Source organism: Raphanus sativus, chromosome 4, assembly GCF_000801105.2.
Source record: "Raphanus sativus cultivar WK10039 chromosome 4, ASM80110v3, whole genome shotgun sequence".
Lineage (NCBI taxonomy): Eukaryota > Viridiplantae > Streptophyta > Magnoliopsida > Brassicales > Brassicaceae > Raphanus > Raphanus sativus.
The window spans coordinates 1,829,433-1,851,821 of record NC_079514.1 but is presented as its reverse complement, the minus strand read 5'-3'; the positions used below and the strand labels follow the sequence as shown (position 1 = coordinate 1,851,821).

Here is a 22,389-nt window from a genome sequence, read left to right as displayed (position 1 = left end):
AACCTAGTGTTTGGCGAAGGCTAGTTACTTGCTTATCCTCCCTGAAGTCCTACTCGAAAGTCTTGTGCCTCGCTGTCACTGTTTTCGTTCTTCTCCAAATCAGTTCAATTCAAATCACTCAACACTCCATTTCACTCCCTCCTTCACTCTTTACGTATCTGAAACACCAACACGAGCAAACATCAGACAACAAGACGGCTTACTTGGTGGAAAAGCTACGTGAATCGGTGACATTCCTTCCACTCAAGGACCATCGCTTCTCAAACAAACCACTCGAGGGTCATACTTGGTTCATGAGCTCTCTCTTTGATAACCAAACCAAAGACGAGGCTCAGTACCAAGAGTTCCCTTCAGATTCTTCCAAAGGAAGGCTTCTATGCTTGAAAGGGGTTGATGAGCACGATGGATCATGGAACTACTACGCGCTGGCTTGGCCTGAAGCTATTCCTACCAATGCCGTTCTTCAGAAGGGTTTGACTTTTGTCTCTTATAATCAATACGATTACTATAACTTGTGGCATGGACTATCCACCATGGTCCCGTTCGTTTCTTGGAGCTTAAGAAACCGATGTGAAAGGCCTCAGAAATGGGTTTTATACCACTGGGGAGAACTAAGGTTTGGAATGGGGCATTGGTTAAGCGAAATACTCAGAGCTACTTACAGTCAAGAACCGGAGTTTACACGGTTTATCGATGAGGAGAAGCCGGTTTGCTTCGACAAGGCTGTTGTGATGAGACATGACCAAGCTGGAATGTCAAGGGAGAGAAGAATGGAGGCTTTCGATCACATTAGATGCAAAGCAAGAACCTACTGTAACGTCACCTCATCAGAGACATCAAAACCTCGAATTGGTATGACACTGCTATTGAGAACCGGAGCCAGAGCTTTCAGGAACGAATCAGTGGTGATCAATGTCTTTAAGAGAGAGTGCGAGAGACTAGAAGGGTGTGAGCTAAACGTTTCTTACTCGGACAATCTAACGTTTTGTCAGCAAGTGGAGCTGATGCAGAAGACCGATGTGTTGGTATCACCGCACGGTGCACAGCTAACCAACTTGTTTTTAATGGATAGAGGTAGTAGCGTGATGGAGTTTTTCCCCAAAGGGTGGCTTCAGCTTGCTGGAGTCGGACAGCGTGTGTTCCAATGGGGAGCTAACTGGTCAGGAATGAGACACGAAGGCACGTGGCACGATCCTGTTGGAGAAAAATGTGAGTTTCTTGATTCAGATAGGCGATGCATGTCGGTGTATAAGAACGCTATGATCGGACACAATGAGACTTACTTTGGCGAGTGGGCGAGAAGCGTTTTGGACAAGTTTGAAAATAGAACGAAGCAGAATATCACAGAACACAACCACGGTTATGATTCGTTAGATGAATGTCGGTGTTAATGATCATCACCATAAGCTATATATTTACTTGGAGAGTTTAACTTTGTTGTTGGTGTATTATAGTTTCTTTCTAATCTCTGTTTTGTATGCCTCTGATCAAACATTGAATTCACAAATCATATTGATAAAACGAACGTAAGTTCCTGAAGAGTTAGAATATGATATTTTGTCAACACACAACGGCAAAGAAAGGAGTCTCTGATGATTCTCAAAACTATGAAAGACAATCCTAATGAAGATTGAGATGGTTAATAATCACCAAACTGATCGGTTTTTAACAGCAATCCCACTGCCTTCCTTCTTGCCGCCTCTGCTTCCTTCATAATCGACGGTCCATTTCTCAAATGTACAGTTTACAAAGTCATAGTAGCCACCATGGAGTGACAGTGATCCATTCCGCACTTTCTCTTCTATCCATGGATAACCAAGCAGTCTTTCTAATGAATGATTAATCGACGTCTGCATTTCGTTATACATTCTATATTAGTTCATCGATTAACATAAGATATATATCTATAAGTTGCACTGATTTACCAATAAATATTTACCTTTTCACAATGTTGACACTGGTGATCAAAATGGAGGTTTGAAGCAACAGCTTTTGTGCTTTCCTTTGCCTTCTTCCCCACAATCACCCAGTTACGTATGAAACTTCTGTTAACAAGTAAAATGCAATATAGCAAAGATCAACAACTATGGAAGTTTTTTTTTTTTTTTTTAACAAGAGTGATAAAAAGAAACCTGGAGTCTCCTTCATCTTCCATGCTCATTAAAGCTTGAATTCCTCCACAACGGCTATGACCAACAACTAAGATATTCTCCACCTACAAGTTTAATAGATAAATCCCACAACTAAGAATCAAAGCTTTCGATTTTGAGTTCCAAGTTCTGTATAAGTAATATATAACTGTAAGGAGGGATGAGATACTAACTTCAAGAGTATTCACAGAGAACTGGAGAGCAGCTTTTGTTTCAGTAGGTCCAGACTGCCGCAACAGGCAAATTCAATTAGATCAAAATGTGAAACAAAAAAAAACAATGGGCGGTTCTGGACTAGAGAATGTGGTACCTCGTATGAAGGTACTAAATTTGCAATGTTACGAACAGTGAATGCTTCACCAGGTTGAAATCCGAGGACGGCAGAAGGACAGACCCTAGAGTCTGCACAAGCAATCACCAGAAACTGTTGCCTGAAAGTGTTAGCAACAAGAAGATATATATCAAAGCCGATCCATGAAGAGTAAAAAACTTTTAACATCCACCTTTGGAGCTTGAGCATCTGCTAGTTTCTTGAAGTGCTCTAAGTTATCCCTGTTCATAAGAAGTATATCATCATTAGATGAGGCAAACCAAATCCTCCATATAAAGAAGTAAGCCACCACTTACATGTAGTTAAGCTTCTTGAAGGCGAGGAACCGCTGTTTCATGTCGTCGAATACGTCGTCAGTGTTGTTTTCTCCACTAGTGAAGTCATTAGCTTCCTGAGTCAGTCCAGGTGTCTTGCCTGATGCCATCGTTTGCAAGTTTGCAGCTTTTCTTCTGCAAAACACCACAGAAACAGCCTTAAACATGAGAACTTGAACATTAACAGAACATATCTAAACAGAGTTTTTTGCCATTTGAAGCATCAAAAAGAAAAACTAAAATATTTATAGATAACTTAAAAAACTAACAATGCTGAATCGAAGTGAAATCAGATTGGAGCAGGAGGAATCTAAGAAATTACCTGAAAGAAGAGGGAATTCTCAACTGGGCTTTCTCAAAGTCCTTTACTTTGTCACTGGAGCAGAAGATCTGAATCAAAAATTAGACAAAACACTTGATCAAAATTCAAGTGAGAGAGAGAGAGAGAGACTTGACACGTACCAATTGTTGGGTATGGAGAGACGTGGAGGAAGAAGGATCATAGGAGATGGGTAAGTGTGATGCCATTAAAGGAAAGTTTGGTATCTCGAATATGGTACAAGCATCTCGAGAGCATTCATCTCAAAGAGAAAGCAAAAAAATAATTAAATTAGAAGAGGAAAAAAAAAACTTGGAAGTGAATGCAATTCTCCAACAAAGACGGAGAAACCAAAGTGTTTTTTTCCGTGTCGTGTCACTTGTGGACCCTACCGTCGATTTTTGGTTAAAATCTTGGGCTTGGATAAAAAAGTAAATTTGATCAATGTTGTAAACTGTGGGCTACTGGGCCTGAGTGACTGTTCGTATACACCTTTTGAACTTTCTCAGACCAATTAAAAAGATTACCGACAAAAAAATACATTTTAATGTTTAGAAGTTTTATGACTAACTAATAAGTTACATTTAATTTGAAGGGACCAATCCATACCTAACATATATAAAATGATTTTCGAAAATAATTATTTAAATATTTGTGCAGACATTTTACTAACAGATTTTTTTAGTCAAAAGCATTTACAGTTTTAAACCCGTGATGGATGGTATTGTTTAATATGATAAGTTTGCTATAGTCAAAGATTCATAAATTTGAATAGGCAAATTGTAATTTACTAATTCAACTATAGAAGAAAAATCTGTGCAAGGAAAGGTGTCTTGGAGTAATTGCGGTACGTCAAAATAATGTAAACTGACCTTTTCTTGATCCATATTTTATTTTCCAAAATTTAGACCAAAAAAAAATGTAACTGCTTAATAGTTAATACAAATGTTCATATAATAATGATGCCAAAAAAAAAAATGTTCATATAATGAGTTCTTCACTCTCTTACAAAAACGCTAAAGCTTCAAAAAAGGTGTAAATCCATTATCAGAAAAAACATTTGAATACGAGGTAAGGCCAAATAAAAGCTGTAACAACTCTATTCACTTGAGTACAAGAGTAGCAGCTTTGATAACACAACAAAATGTAACAACTCTATTCACTTTAGTACAAGAGTAGCAGCTTTGATTTGGTTTTCTTCATTGGCTCCAAGAAACTTCCTTTGTACATGTGTAGAGAGCTCCTACTACTTACCAATGTCAGAGATTGATCTTTTCAAGAAACTTGACCTCTCAACAATAGAATGTCCAACACCATTGCCTCTCTTCACCTTCTCTTTCCCTCTACCAGCAACAACACCAACTTCACTTACCCTTAAACCCGACAATGAATCCAACGACACAGAACGTCTCACTCGCTCCTGCGACTTATCTGCTTCCCCATCTCTAATATCTATACCAACAAAACCATCAGCTTCTTCCTCATCATCTCTCTCGGTTTCTTCGTCGATATCTCCATTCATACTCACAGGGGTCTCCTCTATATCGTCTCCATCGTCATCATCATTAACCAACACAATAGGAGCACGACAAAGAGGACAGTTGGTGTGTGATCTAAGCCAAGTATCAATACAAGAAAGATGAAAAGCATGTCTACACTTTGGTAACAATCTAAGCATCTCTTCTTCTTCAAACTCACTTAAACAAACCGAACAATCAGTTCCTTCCACAACACCATCTCTTTTACTATACTTACACACTTTGATCGAACTTATAACCATTGGATTCAAACCAACGGTCCTGATATGCCAAACCGGATGATCTATAATAACAGGTGATGATGGTTCATCAAAATCCCAAGTCCTAGCTTCCTCTATGCTTCTTGATAACGATATTGATCTTCTCCTCCTGTTGTACCACTTGAAACAGAGAGCGACTAAAGTGAGGAGAAACAGAGTTGTGATGACAGAGCAAGCGGTGATGATTATGATCTTCTTTATTTTATGGTCCAGGTCGCGGTGAATCACTGGAGGCGGAGCAGAGTCGATCTTGCAGATGGAGAGACAGTAGTTAAGACAAGTGGATGAACAAGATCCTGATTCTCTCAACTCTTCGATGCAATCCGACAAAGATTCACAGGACGACGTGTTGTTTGTCATATCGTCCGACAGAGATCTGTGAAGGACGGTCATTATTCTTGCTTCAAGATCATCACCAAGCTAGGGACAGAGAGGGAGAAAAAAAAGGACAAAGGATGATAAGAGTCTTCGTCTTTGTTCTGTCTTTTGCTTTCTCTCTTCTTTCTTTAGAAACAAGTTTGGTCAACTAAAGTAGGTTGATGGTATATATGATCTTAATTTCACGAGATAACTGGTTTCTTTTTATTTTTATTTTTTTTAATTACAAGTACACGTTATATCTAGAAAAATAGATATAAATTTCAGACTAACAAAAAGGTCTAATTGTTTAATTGTTTTTTTTTTGTTAAGATACAAGCATATCACACGGCCATAGAAATGGGTCTCATATTAATATAGTGTTGAGTAGGTTTGGATGTGCTAGTTTCTTGCTTTCTCTAGCTCTCAAGGATCAATCCAAATCTGTTATATAAGCATTGACAGAAACCTAAGATACACACACAAAATTAATTGCGTATTAGATTTTTATCCGCGCTTTTAAAACTCGGGACTATTTTTTATAACAATCCAAATTTATATGATATAAATTTATATTTTTGATTATTTATTTACATTTAAAAGTTATAGATGAAGTATTATATTTAGTGTTTTAAAATCAAACATGGACCTTAACCAGGATCCATGGTTAAACCGGTAAATGCTATGATGTATTTCAGTTTGGTTTGCAAACAAAGCATCGTTATTTTAAAATCATATACAACTTGCAAAACTCGCTAAAATGTGTGAGACACCTACCTATTAAACCGACATGTGATTTAATATATAATTCAATTTGACTTCAATTTTTATATTTAAAATATTCTAATATATTTATTAATGTTTAGACGAATTGTGGATATATTATGAATGTGATTTCCCGATTTCACAAAAGTTAGATATACGGATATTCTTCAAACTATTTTTTGTATCTTATTGTAATGGATCAATATTAATTTAAAAGGATGCATACTAAAAAAAATGAAGATATTTGAGCATCAATGTATGCGTCTATTACAATTTAGTAATTTATGTTTGATAAAAATATAATCGTTTATATATATACATACTTTTGTTGTTCACATGTAGTTATAATTTTTGATGCTTTTTGGTTATTTCAAATTTAGAAGTTAATTTCATCATTTTAAACATTCTAATATTTATCGATTTTAATGTTGTATTATATTTATATTATATTTAAGTTCTATTTTATTACAATTAGATATATATATATATATATCTATTTTATTGACCCAAAGGTGGGTTGTATTAAAACAAAAGCATTAAAAATCTATGTAGAAGTTCTTCTTAAAACTAAGAAAGCGGTTAAAAAAAAAAAAAAAGTTCTTCTTAAAAAAAAATGTACGTACAAAACGCGAGGAAAGCAAACCCTAATTCCCAAATCAATCGAAGAAGATGATGCGCGGATCCATCCTTGCCGGGAGATTGGGGTATCTCCGATCTCGCAGCTGCTCTCTCTCTCACACACACGATTGTTTTGCACCTGTGTCTAGATGCGACTACCAAGGAGCAAGCTGCGGGTTCAAACATGCGGACAGTTGTCGTCAGAGGGATAATTGCATGCTCTGGATACAATCTTGGTATGTTCTCTCTTTGATTTAATTGTTTCAAGAATTAAATGTTTGCCCGTACGTGTTTGTGTGTGAGTAGTCAATCCTCTTTTCATCTCAGGGTCCTACTTGTACTCACCAGCCGATCCAGAAACTCAACCACGAAGACCTCGAAGCGACCCTCCCAAAAAAGTTACAGAGCATTACGCTCACCTGGTTCAGGTAATACAGTTTATATGGGTTTTGCTTTCGACAACACCACCAGTTAATTAATTAATTAATATGTGATGTGGCCTCATGTTTCAGTCAGCTCGGGAGGCAAAACGATTACATGAAGAAAACGTTGATGAGATTAGCAAGGCTTTGTCAAGTCTGGTGGAATCCCATGCTAGTCTAGAGGAGCAACTGTTGAGAACCAAGTCCAAGGTCTCAAAGTAGACCTAATCTATTAAGTGTGTGTGTGTTTGTGTTTGTGTTATGTTTTGTTGAACTACCCCCTTTTGTAAACTTATGTCTGTCTGATTTGGAGGTTTACTCTGTTTCCTATCTTAATTCCTTCCCCATATTTGAATCCTCCGATTTGAGTTGGTAAGTTCTACTGAACAAAGATGCTTTGTTTTTTTTTTTTCAAATAAAGTCTAGGAGACTTCGGACAGTAGAATATCTTGAAGTTTTCTTTGTCCATGCATAACGTTTAATATACTACTACTTTCCCTTCTGCCATGCCATGACATAAACTGCTGTTGGAGGAGCTGGATATAGAGTTGCATAACATCATATCCGAGAATATGTAAACATAAAGAAAAAAGAAAAAACATCTTTTATTGAATAATTGAAAGTATATTTCGTTTACACAAAGTATGTGTCAAAAGAATCAAATTCACAACGCAAGAATAAAATAATGTGAAAGGAAAACCAAGATGACATCATGTAAAGTAGACCATGAATCTTCACCCGAACCAAAAAAAAAAATCGCTCAAACTCATGGCCTCCTCTACCATCATCATCACATGTAAATCTAAAAAACTAACTAACCAAAACACCATTTAATCAAGAACCTCAAAAACTCATCTATGAACACTGAGAGAGCAAACCTTTCCTCTGCAACAATTGTGGACATGGCAAAGGAAAAACATCACTCGCATACCCTGAAACATCCTTGCATTTCCATTTCTCTGTCTCCGGTAACCCAAGAGCGTTACATTCCTCAAACATATATCTTGAAACGATGCACCTTCAACACCAAGCAACATTGGAGCCTTTCTTGAATCCACACTCACAGGGTGGTCGTTAGAGCCTCTGCTGAACCTTATTGGAACTTTCACTTTCTCCAAGAACACATTACTAACGGTGATATTCGAAATGTAACCGCCTCTCCCTATATCTGTTTTGATGCGGAGCCCAGCTGCTGAGTCCCAGACGTGAATGTCTTGGATTGTTACGTTGAAAATCCCACCAGACATCTCACTACCTATTCCAACACCTGAACAAGTTCGTGTAGTCCCAGAGATCCGTCTGATGATGATGTTTGAACTCGGACGTGCCATGGCCATTCCGTACTGGTCCCACCCGCTCTTCACAGCTACAAGGTCATCGCCGCTTTCGATGTAACAGTCCTCAATGCAGACGTTGGTGCTTGAGTCTACAGTGTTATTCAGAAAAATTATAAGAAACAAGATAGCACAAAAGACACAAACAAGGATGGTCATGTGTTTTACATGGGTCTATATCATCGGTCGGTGTTAGGAGCATTCATTGGAGCAAGGATGGTCATGTTTCTAACAACAACATTGCTGTAAGATAAAAATGGTATAGAGATTATTTGAACCATGCACACTTGTAACAGAGCATAAATGCAAGCAAAAACAGTTTTGGAAGTATAAATAAGGAACCTGCAGTAAACAGGATGGATAGTCCAGAAAGGAGAGTTGAGCAAAGTGAGGTTAGAGATGAGGATATTATGAGAGTTCTTGATCTCAATAAGATGGCCTCTCGTATGCACTAATGTTCTGTTCCACCATAACTCCCACCACATTTTCCCTTGTCCATCGATTGTGTTCATATTTTTTTTTCAAACCAGCTAGTTGAGTAAGAGAAGCATGTTACTTTTGTGTCTTGTTTTCTCATACTCTTGTTTCATTTGAATCACCGAAATGCACGTGAACTTTTACAAACGAATCTTTTCTTTTAAAGTTTAGGGAAGTTAGTTCAAAGTTTAGGGAAGTTCATACATAAAAACAACACACAAAGCATAAATGTAAACATGAAGCAAGTAGAGGAGCAGAGATTGTTGTTTGTTTTTGAGTTGAGTAATCATCATCATCATGTTTCCTTGGATAACCAAATTTCTCTCTTCAGCTTCTTCATCTGAAAGGCAAAGGCAGGCACGAGTGTTTATCAACATGGCAAAAGCATCGCCAAAACACAAGAAAAGATATAGAAATTTCAGATGCATATTTTATCAAAACTATAATATTCTCTCCCTATCTGATTTTGATCCCCTAAATTACAGAAAATCATTACCTTCGCCTCCGTAGAATGAAAAGCTTGCGAATTTGCATCGCAACGCTGCAACAGGATCTCACAGTCCGCAAGTATCTGATGGAGCTGTGCTCTCAAATTTTTCACATCGTCATACTCTGGAAAGAAAAAAGAGCTTTCGATGATCAGAGGATTTACATATAAAGTTTAAAAAATTTCAAGGATTCAAAATACACATACCGCTCTTTTTGTGACCGACCAGACCTGCAGCGGCTAGTACCAGGGAAACACCGAGTTTGTTCTGGCTGACCTCTTCTTCCCACACACGTTTCATGGTCGAGGACAATTGGTCAACCCTAACCTGCTGCAGAGGCCGCTGCTCTTTACGCATGAGAATCGAACGCAATCAATACCAAACTCCACAAGAAATGACAAAGAAGATCAAATTGAAGATAGATCTCTGCAAATACCGTTTCGATTATTTTAGCAACGGAGGAAACTAGCTTCTGCAACGCCATCTCCAGATTTCTTCCCAACGACACGAACCAAGCCCTTCTTTAGTGGAATGGAACTTTTATTGTGAAGGTTAGGGTTATCATGGATTTATTTTTTCGCAACGATTTGATATTAAATAAAGAAAAAATGTCTGGACCCTAAACGGGCTAGTCCAACATGGGGTTACAAGTAGAAGCAGAAATTGAGAAAGCCTTAAAGAGCATCATTAACGCAGCATTCCGGTGCTTATTTTTTAATTTTTTTATCTGATTCAAGAAAAAAAACCAATCGTGTGCTACCACATGTCATAGAACCCACGAAATAGTACAAACTTAAACTTCAATGTTTAATTAAGCACACTTTGCACCGCTATTTCTTCTTTTTCTGGTGAAATCCACCCCTTAGCATCTCCATAAGCAATCCTATTGAAAGTGCTCTAAAAACCTGTTTTGCGAGATAATCAGCATCGCTGTTCAGAGAACAAGAGATATGAGAAAAACGAGAACATGTAATAGCAGAAGAGATTTAATCGATATCTTTGAGGATATCAAAGATCTTCTTGATCGAGGATTTGCTTGAGATAGCTCTAATGGACGTTGAGCAATCAGAGAGGAAGAGGATTTCTGGGATTTTTAGGGTTATTATGGATAAATACATAAATATAGATTATACCGGTTAAGACATTATGATCCGGTTTACTTACAGTGAAGTGAACTAGTTATACAGTAGCTTTAGGGTCTGAAAACCTCAAAACTATCTCCAATGTTGAAGGCTTTTACAACTGAAGGGATTGAGATTACATGTTTCCATCTGGTATACTATTTCTTTCGGCATTTTGCATGTTTTCGACTGAACGTCTCTACGATCTTCTTTTTCCTCCAATGAAACATGTTAAAAAGAAAAGTGTCAAGCAAGAGCTTCACTACCAGAGTTTGACAATCTGTGATATCAGCAAAGAAGAAAGGAGATTCTTGATAAACATAAAAGTCATAATAATAGTGATGTGTATAGTAAAGCTAGAGAGAGAGCAAAAGGAGACAGAACTAATTGATTCTCTTGATTTAGAAGGGCGAATTGCTTTTAATCCTGTAATAGAACAGCGCCTTCAATCTCGATTGTTTTTGATTATATGTTTCTAAAATTTTTTTGCCGTGTAATCAAATTTAGAGGTGATACAGTTTGTTTTACAACATCTTGTAAACCTCAACATTCATTTCCATAATAATATTTACAATTTAGCAGAAAAAATTGTATGGCAAAGGGTTACATGAGCTCTTAGACGACCTAGCTGTGATTAGCGCCATACAGTGGCGGTCCTAGGAAATCTTTTTTGAAGGATCAAAATATAATAAAAGAGTCATACAGGGTAGTCGAACCCGTGTTCTGTGGGTTCAATGGCACACTACATAACCAAATTCGCCACTTTCATTGAATAGTCTAAACTTACAAATTTTTCTTTTAATATATTTGTAGTGTCAGCTGACCCCTGTAGCTTCCACGTGGGTTGGCTACTGGCGCCATAGACAAGGTGATGCTGAATTAAATGTCTCATTGCCTTGGTGGGATTCTTTAAGAAAAAAAAGGTGATGCTTAATCTGATATTTGGTGTTTGAGCAGGAGGAAGAGGTGGCTCTTCTAGATCACTGCTTGGTGAAACCATTTAAAGTTTTCATATGTAGACCTCCCAACTTAATTAGCTTTCAAAATTGCAATTTACTTGTAAAGCACTCCTCTTATCTTTTTCTTTTAATTATTAAAAGAAACTCTCTCTCTCTCTCTCTCTGCAAGTAGTCTTCCTTATCCTTAGTAATGTAATGTTAATTAGGCTGATCGTTACATGCTTATTAAATTATTGATAACATCGTTGAATTAGGTTCAAAATAATAATATATCCAAAGTGGATGGCCGTCAAAACCTGGGTCCCTGTGAAATAATATCAGTAAAACTTCCACGTACTCATACATTCCAAGAACATATCTCACTGCGCCGACCAACCGCCACTTCAAACAATAAAATAATCAAAAATAAAAATCGTGGGAGAAAGTTGAACTCTCTTTTTTTTTTTTTTGTAACTAAAGTTGAACTCTCTCGTTTACGTTATCTACAGTCTTCATGCAAATCGAAATTTTATTCCAGTCTTGACCACTGCTCACTACCAAACCGACACGTGCATGGCCGCCACCATTCTTGACAAGTAACGTGTCTAAAGACACCGCCTAAGCCCGCCACACCATGCCACGTTGCGTGACACAACGTCTTATGTCTCACTTACGTCCCCACATCGTAGTAGTTTCTATATTAACATGAGATTATTCATGAATCAACTATCCACTCTTCTCTTAATATAATACCAAAACCTCAGAGATTCAACTGTTTTTTTCTTGAAGCAAATTAAGTCTGAAATGGAAGTAGGCAAGAGAATGGAGATGTTACAAAGGATGTCGTCGATAGAGACGGAGCCCAGGACATTGCATCTCGATCAAATAGAAAATGCCCGAGAGGAAGCATTGTGTGTGATAAAGACAAAGACCTTCCAGGAAGCACTCTATATTTTCACAAAGGTATTCTATTAATTCTTCAAGTTCTTGGTCTGTTTCTTCCAATTTTTTTATTAATGGAACTGAAAAATATGCAGGAAACGCAAGAGGGCATAAGGGCTGGTGAGGAGAAAAGGGGAAGATGTTTAGATTTGAAGGATTATGATGATGAAGATGAGAGACTAATCTTTCTTGATCCTCATGGTTGGGACATTGCTTCAGCTCCTTTTTAATTAGAAACTTCTTGTTTTGTTTTAATCTTTTTTGTCTGTTTTTTTCTTTTTGACAAAATCTGTTTTGATGTACTCCTTGAATTCACCGTGTAAATATATGATGTATACTAAGAGATGATTAGATATTCCACTATAAATACAATCATCTTTTGGAATTGTGAAACGAACATCTGCGGTTTGATAAAAGGAAGTACAACAATATTTTTTTTCACCACAAGTGAAATGTCAAAGCTGTTACTGTATTGTTGTGACGGAAAATCAAGAATGTGTAAAGTTTCATGTAAAAACACAGAAGCAACATATATTCTTGTTCTTACTCAAATTTGAAGATTAATATACACGTACGCTGAAGTCTTTAAATATATCCAAGCGATTGGAATCATGATTTTGTGAAGTTAGTAAAAGTCGTGTATCATTCATAAGAAAAATTGAAACCATCACCAAAATATTAACGTATGAATGCAAGCAGTCCTGAATGCAAGGAAAGAATATCACCGAACATTGTACTTTTGGGGGTTAAAAGCTTTTTGTATTAAACAGAAAGATTCTCTAATAGATGAAGATGCTCTAACATTTTGACCAATTTTTTTAATGGATAAAACAGACAGACTGAATGCTCAGTGTTAATTTTCAGATCATCCTCCGAGCTCTCTTTCGAGTGTTCTGGTAATCTCCGATGGTATCGCCATCGACTGTCGGAATCTTTATCACAGTATCGGTTCAGATTGGTTTACACGGTTTAGATTTAACTCAGTCCGGTTAAGTCTCACTAACGTTGTAACCTCCCTTTTAACGATGAATAACAGAATGTTCATTTCAATGTAACGAACTTTGAGATACTTAGGCTTACCTTTAGAAGGGCTGTAGTCATTAGCCGACATCCGCTTCGATAGCAAAGGTAAGCCTAAGTATCTCACTGGTAGAGAACCCGATTCAAATGGGAAGTGGGCAAGAATTTCAGCCTGATTTCCTTCCTCCACTCTGAAATGAACATTCTAAATGCAAAGTACGGAGCAGTTGTGACGGTGTGATGAGGAGCTCGAGTATGCAGATGGAGCTGCGTACATGGGCAGACATGGTGATGCTGCCACCATTAAACAAAACAAAAGTTGTAGCATAGTCATAGAGTCTTAGAGAGGCGAGATTTACTAAGCCAAATTATAATAATTTTGACATTCGAAATTATTTTTCAGTGGAAAACAATAATAATACAACCAATGGTAATAATTCGAATGTCAAAATTGGACTGGGTGTTTGTATTCCCAAATCTAACATGCTAGATTCGGTCATGTGTGAGTGTGTATGAGTTGTAGATAAAAACAAAATAAACAATATTGATGAAAATTTCTAAATTTTAAACCTTTTCTTTTACTTTTTAAATATCTAGTAATCAAAATGTAGTAAAATCTTCATTATGTAAGTTAATTTAACAATTTCCAAATGTTTGACCCACTGGATTTAGACTCGAATACTCATGTAACATTGAAACGACACCATCTAACATGAACATCTTTTTGCTAAGTAAATAATATAATTATGCTTTACATTCTATAACTCAAAAACATAAGTTACATATATAATACAACCAATGGTAATAAATATTCAATACAAAAAATTTGACTGTGCTTGCATGAATTCCCGTATCTAACATGATAGATTGTGCACAAAAATGAAGAAGTTCCCCTCAAGAATGTGTGTATGAATTGAAGATTGAGAAAACAAAAAAAAAAGAACAAATTGTAGAAGTTCGAAATTTTGAACTTGTTCTTACTACTCTTTCTACTAAATGTGAAAAAAACCTTGATTTGTCAATGATGTCACCTATTTGACACATTGGATTTAGACATGAATACTTTAGTAGCATTGAAACGACGTCATCTAACATGAACACCTTTTTTGCTAAAAAGTACTTCCTTGGTTTATTTTTACACGATGTTTTAGAAAATATTTTTGTTTCAGTTTATATGATATTTTGAAAATTTCTATGCAAAATTATCAAAACAATTAATTAAAATATTAAAAGTCAATGTGTAGTTTTTTGTCCTAACTGTTTGGAACATCAATGATTAACTATTTTTGAATACTTTTTTTGTTGTAATCAAGTGTTTTTAGTAAAATTTAGTAAAAATAATTTTACTCTTAATTTGTGTGCTTATGCTAAAACATCATATAAAAAATGGATGGAGTATTATGCAATGGGTTATGCTTAAAATTATATAACTCAAAGGCATGTTACATATGCCATACAACCAATTGTATATGACTTGTGTTGTGTTTTTTTTTATAATCGATTTACAGGTAATTGCACCTTGGAAGATATGAACTGATTCCCCTGTTAGGAATCAGAAGAATAGAGTGGAATGCAACAAAATAAGACATATTTTGGAAAATAACAAGAATGATCAATTACATATATATACATATCTATATATTCTAAGCATAGACCAGTAGTGGAAAGAAATAAATTTGTTAAATAGGAAACAATTTTTTTTTCTATTGAAATGAGCATAATAAGCATATTACATAAAAGAAGAGTGTATCTTGTAAAAAGAAGAAAAGTGTCTTACCATCTATAAGCATAGAGAAGAGAAGACCAATCCTCTCTCTTTTATTCTTATATATATTTTCCTTTCTTTGTCTTGATTTTCATCCTTTTCAAATCATTTCACCTCAGACTAATCTATCTTATCCCTCACAAATTGTTCGGTATTATATAGGAGGAGATGGAGATAGCAACCATCGGAATGTCTAGAGGAAGCAACAGTTGTGACAATAAAAAAACCAAAGGTCATCCAAAAGGTCGCTGGAAAGCTTTCGAAGACGACAAGCTCAAGCAACTTGTGAAACAATATGGTCCCCAGAACTGGAACATCATTGGTCAACATTTATCTGGAAGAACAGGTATATATATATTCATATATTGATCTTTCTCATATAAATATACACATATAAAAAAATCGGTTTGTATTAGATCAATGTGTTCTATAGATAATTGAGTGATATGGATTCATAGGGAAAAGCTGTAGACAGAGATGGTGCAATCAACTTGCTCCATACCTCAACAATGGACCTTTCACTAAGGAGGAAGAAGAGATGCTTTTAGAAGCTCATCGGATCTATGGCAATCGTTGGTCAGTCATAGCGAAGCTGTTACCCGGGAGGACTGATAACGCTATCAAGAACCATTACCATGTCATCATGACTAGACGCAGACGTAGAGGCTTCTCTTCAACGCCCACTTCTCCGTTCAACCAAATTTGGAGCCCTATCTTTACTCTTCCAAGCCTAAGTGCTTACTTATACCCGTTTCAGAGGTATCAGATGGACAACAGTCGCAGTCCCTGGCCTTACACTTCTGCTTCAGCGCCTAGGAGTGATCAGTTAGGATCTTCATGGATCTCGAATGCACAACAAGAAACTGATGATTTTGAGAGGAGAAAGTCGAACGAGATGGTGGATCATCAGGCAGCTACACCAGATCATGAGAAGAACTCGTCAGGAGAAGATGAAACATCCATGATAGATCATGGTGAAAAGAGAGATGTTCCTTTCTTTGATTTTCTTAGTGTTGGATTAGATTCTTAGATATAATAATCACAACTCAATGATTGTAATGGTATCTATCATTAGGGTTATATATGTATCATATTCAGCATTTTGCTCCCGTAAACCTTATATGGATCTTCTATCAATTTCTCGTTTTCTATCCATTCATAAATATATATATATATATATATTATTTAGGTGTATACAGAGGCGGAGGCACCATTGTGGTGGTGGGGTCAAGTGACCCCAGTAAAAATGGGGGAAATTCTTTTTTAGTGTATATTTTTCTAAAATTATTATAAGATTTAGTTAAAATATGGCTTTTGACCCCACTAATTTATGTTTAAATTTTCATTTGTCCCCATTAATTTGTGAAAAGAAATATTTTTGTTATATATATATAATTTAAATATTGAATTTATATATTACGACCCCAGTCAAAAATATTTCTAACTCCGCCACTGGGTGTATATATATGTATATGTATGTGTATTCATGCACTTGAACTGGTACATACATACGTGTCCATGTCTTTATCGTTAGTATAATACATGGTCTGATGTTTCGTACAGACTCAACAAAACTGTACATTTGATCGATAGGGCGTCCTGATTGATACACAAGGAGAAAATGAATCAGAAAAACTTTAAGAAATCAATACTGTTATTTGTGAATTGAATTTTTTTGCTTTTAACTCTAACGTTAAGATTATAACGTTAAAATTGTTGATGCATTCACTATGTTTTCAAATTTTTATAGAATAAATTTTAATATAAATATCTAATTTATATGTTTTATGGTATTATCAATAGATCGTTTATTGATGCCGAAAAAACAAAAGATCGTTTATGACTAATCATGATTTTTTTTAGTGAAAAAAATGTAGACATCAACAAGATAAACCTTAAGGTGGGCTTGGCTCAGAGGAATGGTCTTTTTCCTTTCCTTCTTACTCACCACTGTTCAACAACCTGGCTAGTATAGCCCGATATATAGTTTGCATAACATTATATCCAAAAATATGAAAACATCTTTTATTGAATCATTTGCAGTGAGTATTTCGTTTACACAAAGCATGTGTCAAAAGAATCAAAATTCACAAACAAGAATAAAATAATGTGAAAGGAAAACAAAGATGAAATCACGTAAAGTGGACCATGAATCTTCACCCAAACAAAAAAACATGCTCGAACTCATGGCCTCCTCTATCATACATCATCACATGGAAATCTATTTTTTTTTTAAACTAACCAAACCACCATTTAATAAAAACCACAAAGCTCATCTATGCACACTGAGAGACCAAACCTTTCCTCTGCAACAATTGTGGACAGGACAGAGGAAAAACATCGCTAGCATACCCTGAAACATCCTTGCATTTCCATTTCTCTGTCTCCGGTAACCCAAGAAGCGTTACATTCCTCAAACATATATCTTGAAACGATGCACCTTCAACACCAAGCAACATTGGAGCCTTTCTCGAGTCCACACTCACAACGTTGCTAATATATACACCTTTCACTCTCGGCATAGCTTTTGGATCCCACTTATCATCCGGGTGATCGTTTGAGCCTCTGCTGAACCTAATAGGAACTTTCACTTTCTCCAAGAACACATTACTAATGGTTATATTCGAAATGTAACCGCCTCTCCCTATATCTGTTTTGATGCGGAGTCCAGCTGCGGAGTCCCAGACGTGAATGTCTTGGATGGTTATGTTGAAAATCCCACCAGACATCTCGCTACCTATTCCAACACCTGAACAAGTTCGTGTAGTGCCAGAGATCCTTCTTACGATGATGTTTGAACTCGGACGTGCCATGGCCATTCCGTACTGGTCCCACCCGCTTTTCACAGCTACAAGGTCATCACCGCTTTCGATGTAACAGTCCTCAATGCAGACATTGGTGCTTGAGTCTACGACAAGACACAAGACAACATTAGTGTTTCTGTATCGAGCAAATAATCCAGGTTAGAACAGAGGTTTTTACCTGGGTCTATACCATCGGTGTTAGGTGCATTCATAGGAGCAAGGATGGTCATGTTTCTAATAACAACATTGCTGCAAAATAAAAGTGGTAGAGGTTGTTTGAACGTTATGCACGCTTGTGACAGCATAAAAGCAAGCAAAAACAGTTGGAGGGTAAACTAAGAAACCTGCAGTAAACAGGATGGATAGTCCAGAAAGGAGAGTTGAGCAAAGTGAGGTTAGAGATGAGGATATTATGAGAGTTTTTGATCTCAATAAGATGGCCTCTCGTATGCACTAATGTTCTGTTCCACCATAACTCCCACCACATTTTCCCCTGTCCATCGATTGTACCATTCTCTCCTGTAAATATATATATATTTTTTAAATATATAGAATGTGATAATTTTATGAGTAGAAAGTGATTTCGGTTTAATTCATGTCAAGGAATGAGAAACATTAAGATAAGATCTTTGGAGATGTTCTAACCAAAGCAAAGAAAGCAGGCCAAATTGTTCAAAGAACCCAACAGTAATAGAAGCTGTGGCTATACTGATGAACAAATATAATAGATAAGCGTGATTAAGTGAGTACTCGTATTGAATAAAAAGAGTAAAGTACCTGTAATGACAACATTGGTGAGGTTGTCTCCATGAATGAGGCTAATGTGTCTACCACCAGGTCTCTCTCTCCCTCTTCCATAAGAAGGCAACGGTTCTATTATCGGCCATTCTTCTAGGTCCTATCAAACCATGATCCCAGACAAAGCTATCGATATTATAACAGTGATACGTTCATGTAAACTGAACAATGTAAACAATAAAGAAAAGAAAGTAATAATTAGTACAACCGACCTTTTGAGTTTAATGACACATGAAAATGTACTAAAACACTAGCAGACAATCTAAGTATCAAGTCACATGAGAGGAAAACTAATTTAATACTCTTATCAATTAGGAGACGACAGAAGTAATCTGGTAGATCTAATCCGTACATCAACATGCTTCAGACAAAAGTTGTCTTAGTCATGTTAAACTCTTTGTAAGAATCTTATTAATATAAAAATGGTTACTTTCACTTGTTCCCAAGACCCTTTTTTCTTCTACAGAGCTACTAGTAACCATCAAAAGCACATTTAACAAGTAAATCCTAATTTGATCAGTGTAAACAAAAGTTGATTATACTAACCAAGATTCTCCACTCAAACACAATCTTTTCTGTTTCAAACACTTGGTGGGTGGGTCCATTAAGGACTTTTAACTAGTGACCGTGATGAGCGTGAAACTACAGTGTCTACCAACCAAACTTTACGAACCCCACAGAGCTAAAAGCAAACACAAACCCAGTTCTTGATTCTCACAGAGCAATCATCAAGTACACAACACACTTTACCAAGAATATGTACAATTGAATTGTAAATAAATAAATATATATATATATATATATATAAATATAATGTTGTAGAAGTGAATTTATTTTACCTTGGATCCAAGAATCACAGCGCCATGTTCGAGGAAGAGCGTGAAATTGCTGGTGAGGTTGAAGCTTCCGGAGAGCCACGTGCCCTTGGGGACATTAAGCTGGGCCCCACCCTCGGCGGCAAAACCACGGAGATGCCGTACGGCGCGGCGGAAAGCCTCTGTATTCGACGTCTTGCCGTCACCGACTCCGCCGAATTCGGTTATCGACATGACGATCCGTTTCGGGGACGGGTCGTGGAGGAAGAACCCGGAGCAGGTAACCGGGTCATGCTGACGGGTCACCGTGGTGGGGATGAAGAGGGGGAGAAAGGAATTGGAGGAGATTTGGTGAGAGAGAATGGCTAAGACGGTGAAAGCAAGGAGAAGCAATACCCACGATGGTCTTGTGATAGAACTCACAACACTCGTCTTCTCCGATTCCATTGCCTTTTTTTTTCTTTTGGGAAAATTGATTTTCAGACAAAACTCAAAAAGCCCATAAAGTGTAATAACTAATAATTACGAACAGAAAAAGTAACAAAATGAAGCTTTTTGATGGAGGGAGAGAAAGAATGAATAATTTGAAAGAGAGAAAGAATCAAAATTGCATGTGTGTGTTCAATGATTGACGTGGTGGTGACAACACGAAGGTGGAAGATTGATACCTTACCTCTCTCTAAAATTCGAGACTCTTTATACCTTTATTTCTGGAAATAGATAAAAATGTAATTAAAGGGAATAGAATACAGACACAGAGCTGTCGTGAAAAGGGGATGATGATGCATGTGTGAAGTGCCAAAAGCCAAAGGTGGTGGTAATAAGAATTGGAGAGAAGTGCAAATCTTCTAAAATAAAAATATATTTTTTTTAATGTAATAAGATCACGGGTACGATTTGGTGCTACATCTCTTTATCTTATGGGCCTTTAAATAGTCCAGTGTAATGACTGGCTCTTGTTTTTCTCATGACAAATTAGGTATATGTCCGAATTGTATTATTTTCAATTTCTTTTGTGCTTTTTATAAATCATGAATTAATATAACTACCGACAGAAATAATTATAAAAAGTGATTCACTAGAAATTAATTTATGATTTTTATACATGTCAAGAAAGATTTTTGGTTTGATCCACACACCATATATTTTGTTTCAGTATATACTAAAAAGTTTATTTTCCTATTTTATTTTTTGTATATAGATATCATATTTTTCTTTGTTTTCTAGCCAGAATATTTAATTGTTAGATATTGTTTTGCAACCCTACTATACTCTTAAGAGTTTTTATTATTATTTGAAAATCCAAATTGCTGGAGAGAGCCCACACACACAAAAGAAAAACAAGATCCAGTATAAATTTAGCTGGGCCGATTTTGGACTGGCTCTTTTGAAACAAGCTTGCTTAAATATACAGGTCATGGTGATGATGGAGAGATGGTATGTATGACAAACCACCATTCACCATCATGCATTGCTGCTGATACGAACATACATACATAACGAACACGATTCCAGTTTGAAGGCGTGCGCGTTTGACTTTGACCATATAAATACTCCACGTCACCATCTCTTTTGTCATTTTCTGCTCAATCTACCTTTTCACTGTAGCAACTCTCTCAAGAGCAAAGTAAAAAAAAAAATACTCTTACGAAGAAAAAACTCTCTTCCATTACATTTTTTTTTTAATTCTTCTTCCTCCTCCTCCTCTCTGCAAAAGTATATTCGAGAAAGAAGAAAGAATCAATCAATTATATCTTCCTCTTTTGGTTTCCTGTAATCTCAATTCTCCCCGGAGGGAAAGGAGTCAACGATCTGGAAGTATAAAGCTCAAGCGTGTTTCGTTTCGTTGAAGGATTCTCTTTAAATTTAGTCAACGGACGTCGAGGGCTTTGTGTTGCAGTAGTATTAGCTCAATTCGAGACTCTAGATCCTTAATTTAAGGGTTGGGTGGGTCAAAAAGGGGCTGGATCTTTTCTCTGATGTGTATCATCATCAAATGAAATGAAAGGATAATTCTTTTCCTAGGGTTTTCGTAATCAATGGAAGGAGGAAGAATGATGATGATGATACCTGGCTTCTTCTGGCTGATTCTGCTTTTCGATTTGCTTCTCAGAACATCAGGCAACGCCGAAGGTCTCCTTCCTCCTTTTTCTCTCATTCTCTTTGTTAATTTGATGAAAAGTTGGTTGCTTTGAGACGGTTTAGCTCAGTCTTCACTTTAATTTGAATTGCAATGCCAATGCTGGACCAGTGATTTTGATTCTTGTTTGGTTAATAAAACGTGACAGGTGATGCACTGAGTGCACTGAAGAACAGTTTAAGCGACCCTAACAAGGTGCTTCAGAGTTGGGATGCTACTCTTGTTACCCCTTGTACCTGGTTTCATGTTACTTGCAGTCCTGACAATAGTGTTACTCGTGTGTATGTCTCCTTTTTATTTCTTTCTCCTGTCTCACAATGATTCGGCTTTTTTTTTTTTTTTGCATCTACTAAGAATCTCATCTTTCCGCAGTGACCTTGGGAATGCCAATCTATCTGGTCAGCTTGTAGCGCAGCTTGGTCAGCTCCCAAACTTGCAGTACTTGTAAGTCTTATCTCTTCTTTAAACTATGATAATGTCAGTTCACTGAAGTAGCTTTATATATTTTCTGTAATGAATCACAGGGAGCTTTATAGCAATAACATTACCGGGCCAATCCCAGAGCAGCTTGGTAATTTGACGGAATTGGTGAGCTTGGATCTTTACTTGAATAATCTCAGCGGTCCTATCCCATCATCTCTCGGCAGACTAAAGAAACTACGTTTCTTGTATG

At 36.6% G+C, this 22,389-nt stretch overlaps 8 protein-coding genes and 1 non-coding gene across 10 annotated transcripts in view; 5 read left to right on the top strand and 4 right to left on the bottom strand.

Moving 5' to 3' along the window:
* LOC108849940 (uncharacterized) overlaps nucleotides 1-1,433 on the top strand; it is a 2,028-nt gene extending 595 nt beyond the window's left edge. The window contains exon 2 of the mRNA XM_057010043.1: nucleotides 8-1,433. Within this exon, the coding sequence (XP_056866023.1) occupies nucleotides 8-1,391 (1,384 nt within the window). The 3' untranslated portion in view covers nucleotides 1,392-1,433. The remainder of the gene's footprint in view (nucleotides 1-7) is intronic.
* Nucleotides 1,434-1,487: 54 nt separating this feature from the next.
* On the bottom strand, nucleotides 1,488-3,417 carry LOC108851812 (beta carbonic anhydrase 5, chloroplastic). Of its 2 annotated transcripts, none has more exons than XM_018625280.2 (9): nucleotides 3,258-3,417; nucleotides 3,118-3,185; nucleotides 2,778-2,930; nucleotides 2,654-2,702; nucleotides 2,461-2,574; nucleotides 2,324-2,377; nucleotides 2,133-2,215; nucleotides 1,940-2,045; nucleotides 1,488-1,850 (listed from the first exon to the last, which is right to left on the bottom strand). In XM_018625280.2, exons 1-9 carry the CDS (start codon nucleotides 3,321-3,323, stop codon nucleotides 1,647-1,649), a joined length of 897 nt encoding a protein of 298 aa, XP_018480782.1. In that variant the 5' UTR covers nucleotides 3,324-3,417; the 3' UTR covers nucleotides 1,488-1,646. The 2 variants fall into 2 exon arrangements, with proteins under 2 accessions (XP_018480782.1, XP_056865672.1); XM_057009692.1 differs by having other exon boundaries at nucleotides 3,118-3,171; nucleotides 3,258-3,412.
* Nucleotides 3,418-4,137: 720 nt separating this feature from the next.
* On the bottom strand, nucleotides 4,138-5,437 carry LOC130510806 (RING-H2 finger protein ATL54-like). Its single transcript, XM_057007470.1, has one exon. The coding sequence runs from the start codon at nucleotides 5,303-5,305 to the stop codon at nucleotides 4,361-4,363; it is 945 nt and encodes a 314-aa protein (XP_056863450.1). The 5' UTR covers nucleotides 5,306-5,437; the 3' UTR covers nucleotides 4,138-4,360.
* Nucleotides 5,438-6,594: 1,157 nt separating this feature from the next.
* LOC108851820 (uncharacterized) lies at nucleotides 6,595-7,437 on the top strand. The gene is made up of 3 exons (XM_018625286.2): nucleotides 6,595-6,888; nucleotides 6,980-7,080; nucleotides 7,165-7,437. Exons 1-3 carry the CDS (start codon nucleotides 6,837-6,839, stop codon nucleotides 7,294-7,296), a joined length of 285 nt encoding a protein of 94 aa, XP_018480788.2. The 5' UTR covers nucleotides 6,595-6,836; the 3' UTR covers nucleotides 7,297-7,437.
* Nucleotides 7,438-7,780: 343 nt separating this feature from the next.
* Nucleotides 7,781-10,434, bottom strand: LOC108854642 (probable polygalacturonase). The gene is made up of 5 exons (XR_008944170.1): nucleotides 9,810-10,434; nucleotides 9,580-9,720; nucleotides 9,382-9,497; nucleotides 8,577-9,225; nucleotides 7,781-8,500 (listed from the first exon to the last, which is right to left on the bottom strand). It is a non-coding gene; the product is annotated as a probable polygalacturonase (transcript).
* Nucleotides 10,435-12,175: 1,741 nt separating this feature from the next.
* On the top strand, nucleotides 12,176-12,823 carry LOC108854645 (uncharacterized). The gene is made up of 2 exons (XM_018628256.2): nucleotides 12,176-12,395; nucleotides 12,470-12,823. Exons 1-2 carry the CDS (start codon nucleotides 12,237-12,239, stop codon nucleotides 12,602-12,604), a joined length of 294 nt encoding a protein of 97 aa, XP_018483758.1. The 5' UTR covers nucleotides 12,176-12,236; the 3' UTR covers nucleotides 12,605-12,823.
* Nucleotides 12,824-15,299: 2,476 nt separating this feature from the next.
* Nucleotides 15,300-16,218, top strand: LOC108849942 (transcription factor MYB54-like). Its single transcript, XM_018623540.2, has 2 exons — nucleotides 15,300-15,505; nucleotides 15,618-16,218. Exons 1-2 carry the CDS (start codon nucleotides 15,328-15,330, stop codon nucleotides 16,187-16,189), a joined length of 750 nt encoding a protein of 249 aa, XP_018479042.2. The 5' UTR covers nucleotides 15,300-15,327; the 3' UTR covers nucleotides 16,190-16,218.
* A 952-nt stretch (nucleotides 16,219-17,170) lies between these two features.
* On the bottom strand, nucleotides 17,171-20,468 carry LOC108854640 (probable polygalacturonase). Its single transcript, XM_018628251.2, has 5 exons — nucleotides 19,601-20,468; nucleotides 18,741-18,861; nucleotides 18,308-18,482; nucleotides 18,142-18,212; nucleotides 17,171-18,067 (listed from the first exon to the last, which is right to left on the bottom strand). The coding sequence occupies exons 1-5, from the start codon at nucleotides 20,021-20,023 to the stop codon at nucleotides 17,436-17,438; spliced, it is 1,422 nt and encodes a 473-aa protein (XP_018483753.1). The 5' UTR covers nucleotides 20,024-20,468; the 3' UTR covers nucleotides 17,171-17,435.
* A 754-nt stretch (nucleotides 20,469-21,222) lies between these two features.
* On the top strand, nucleotides 21,223-22,384 carry LOC130510592 (BRASSINOSTEROID INSENSITIVE 1-associated receptor kinase 1-like; the record flags this gene model as incomplete). Its single annotated transcript, XM_057007048.1, is given in 4 exon segments — nucleotides 21,223-21,709; nucleotides 21,865-21,997; nucleotides 22,089-22,160; nucleotides 22,241-22,384. Coding segments are annotated over 4 exon segments (443 nt in total), but the record flags the coding sequence as incomplete, so codon positions are not given.
* Nucleotides 22,385-22,389: the final 5 nt, after the last annotated feature.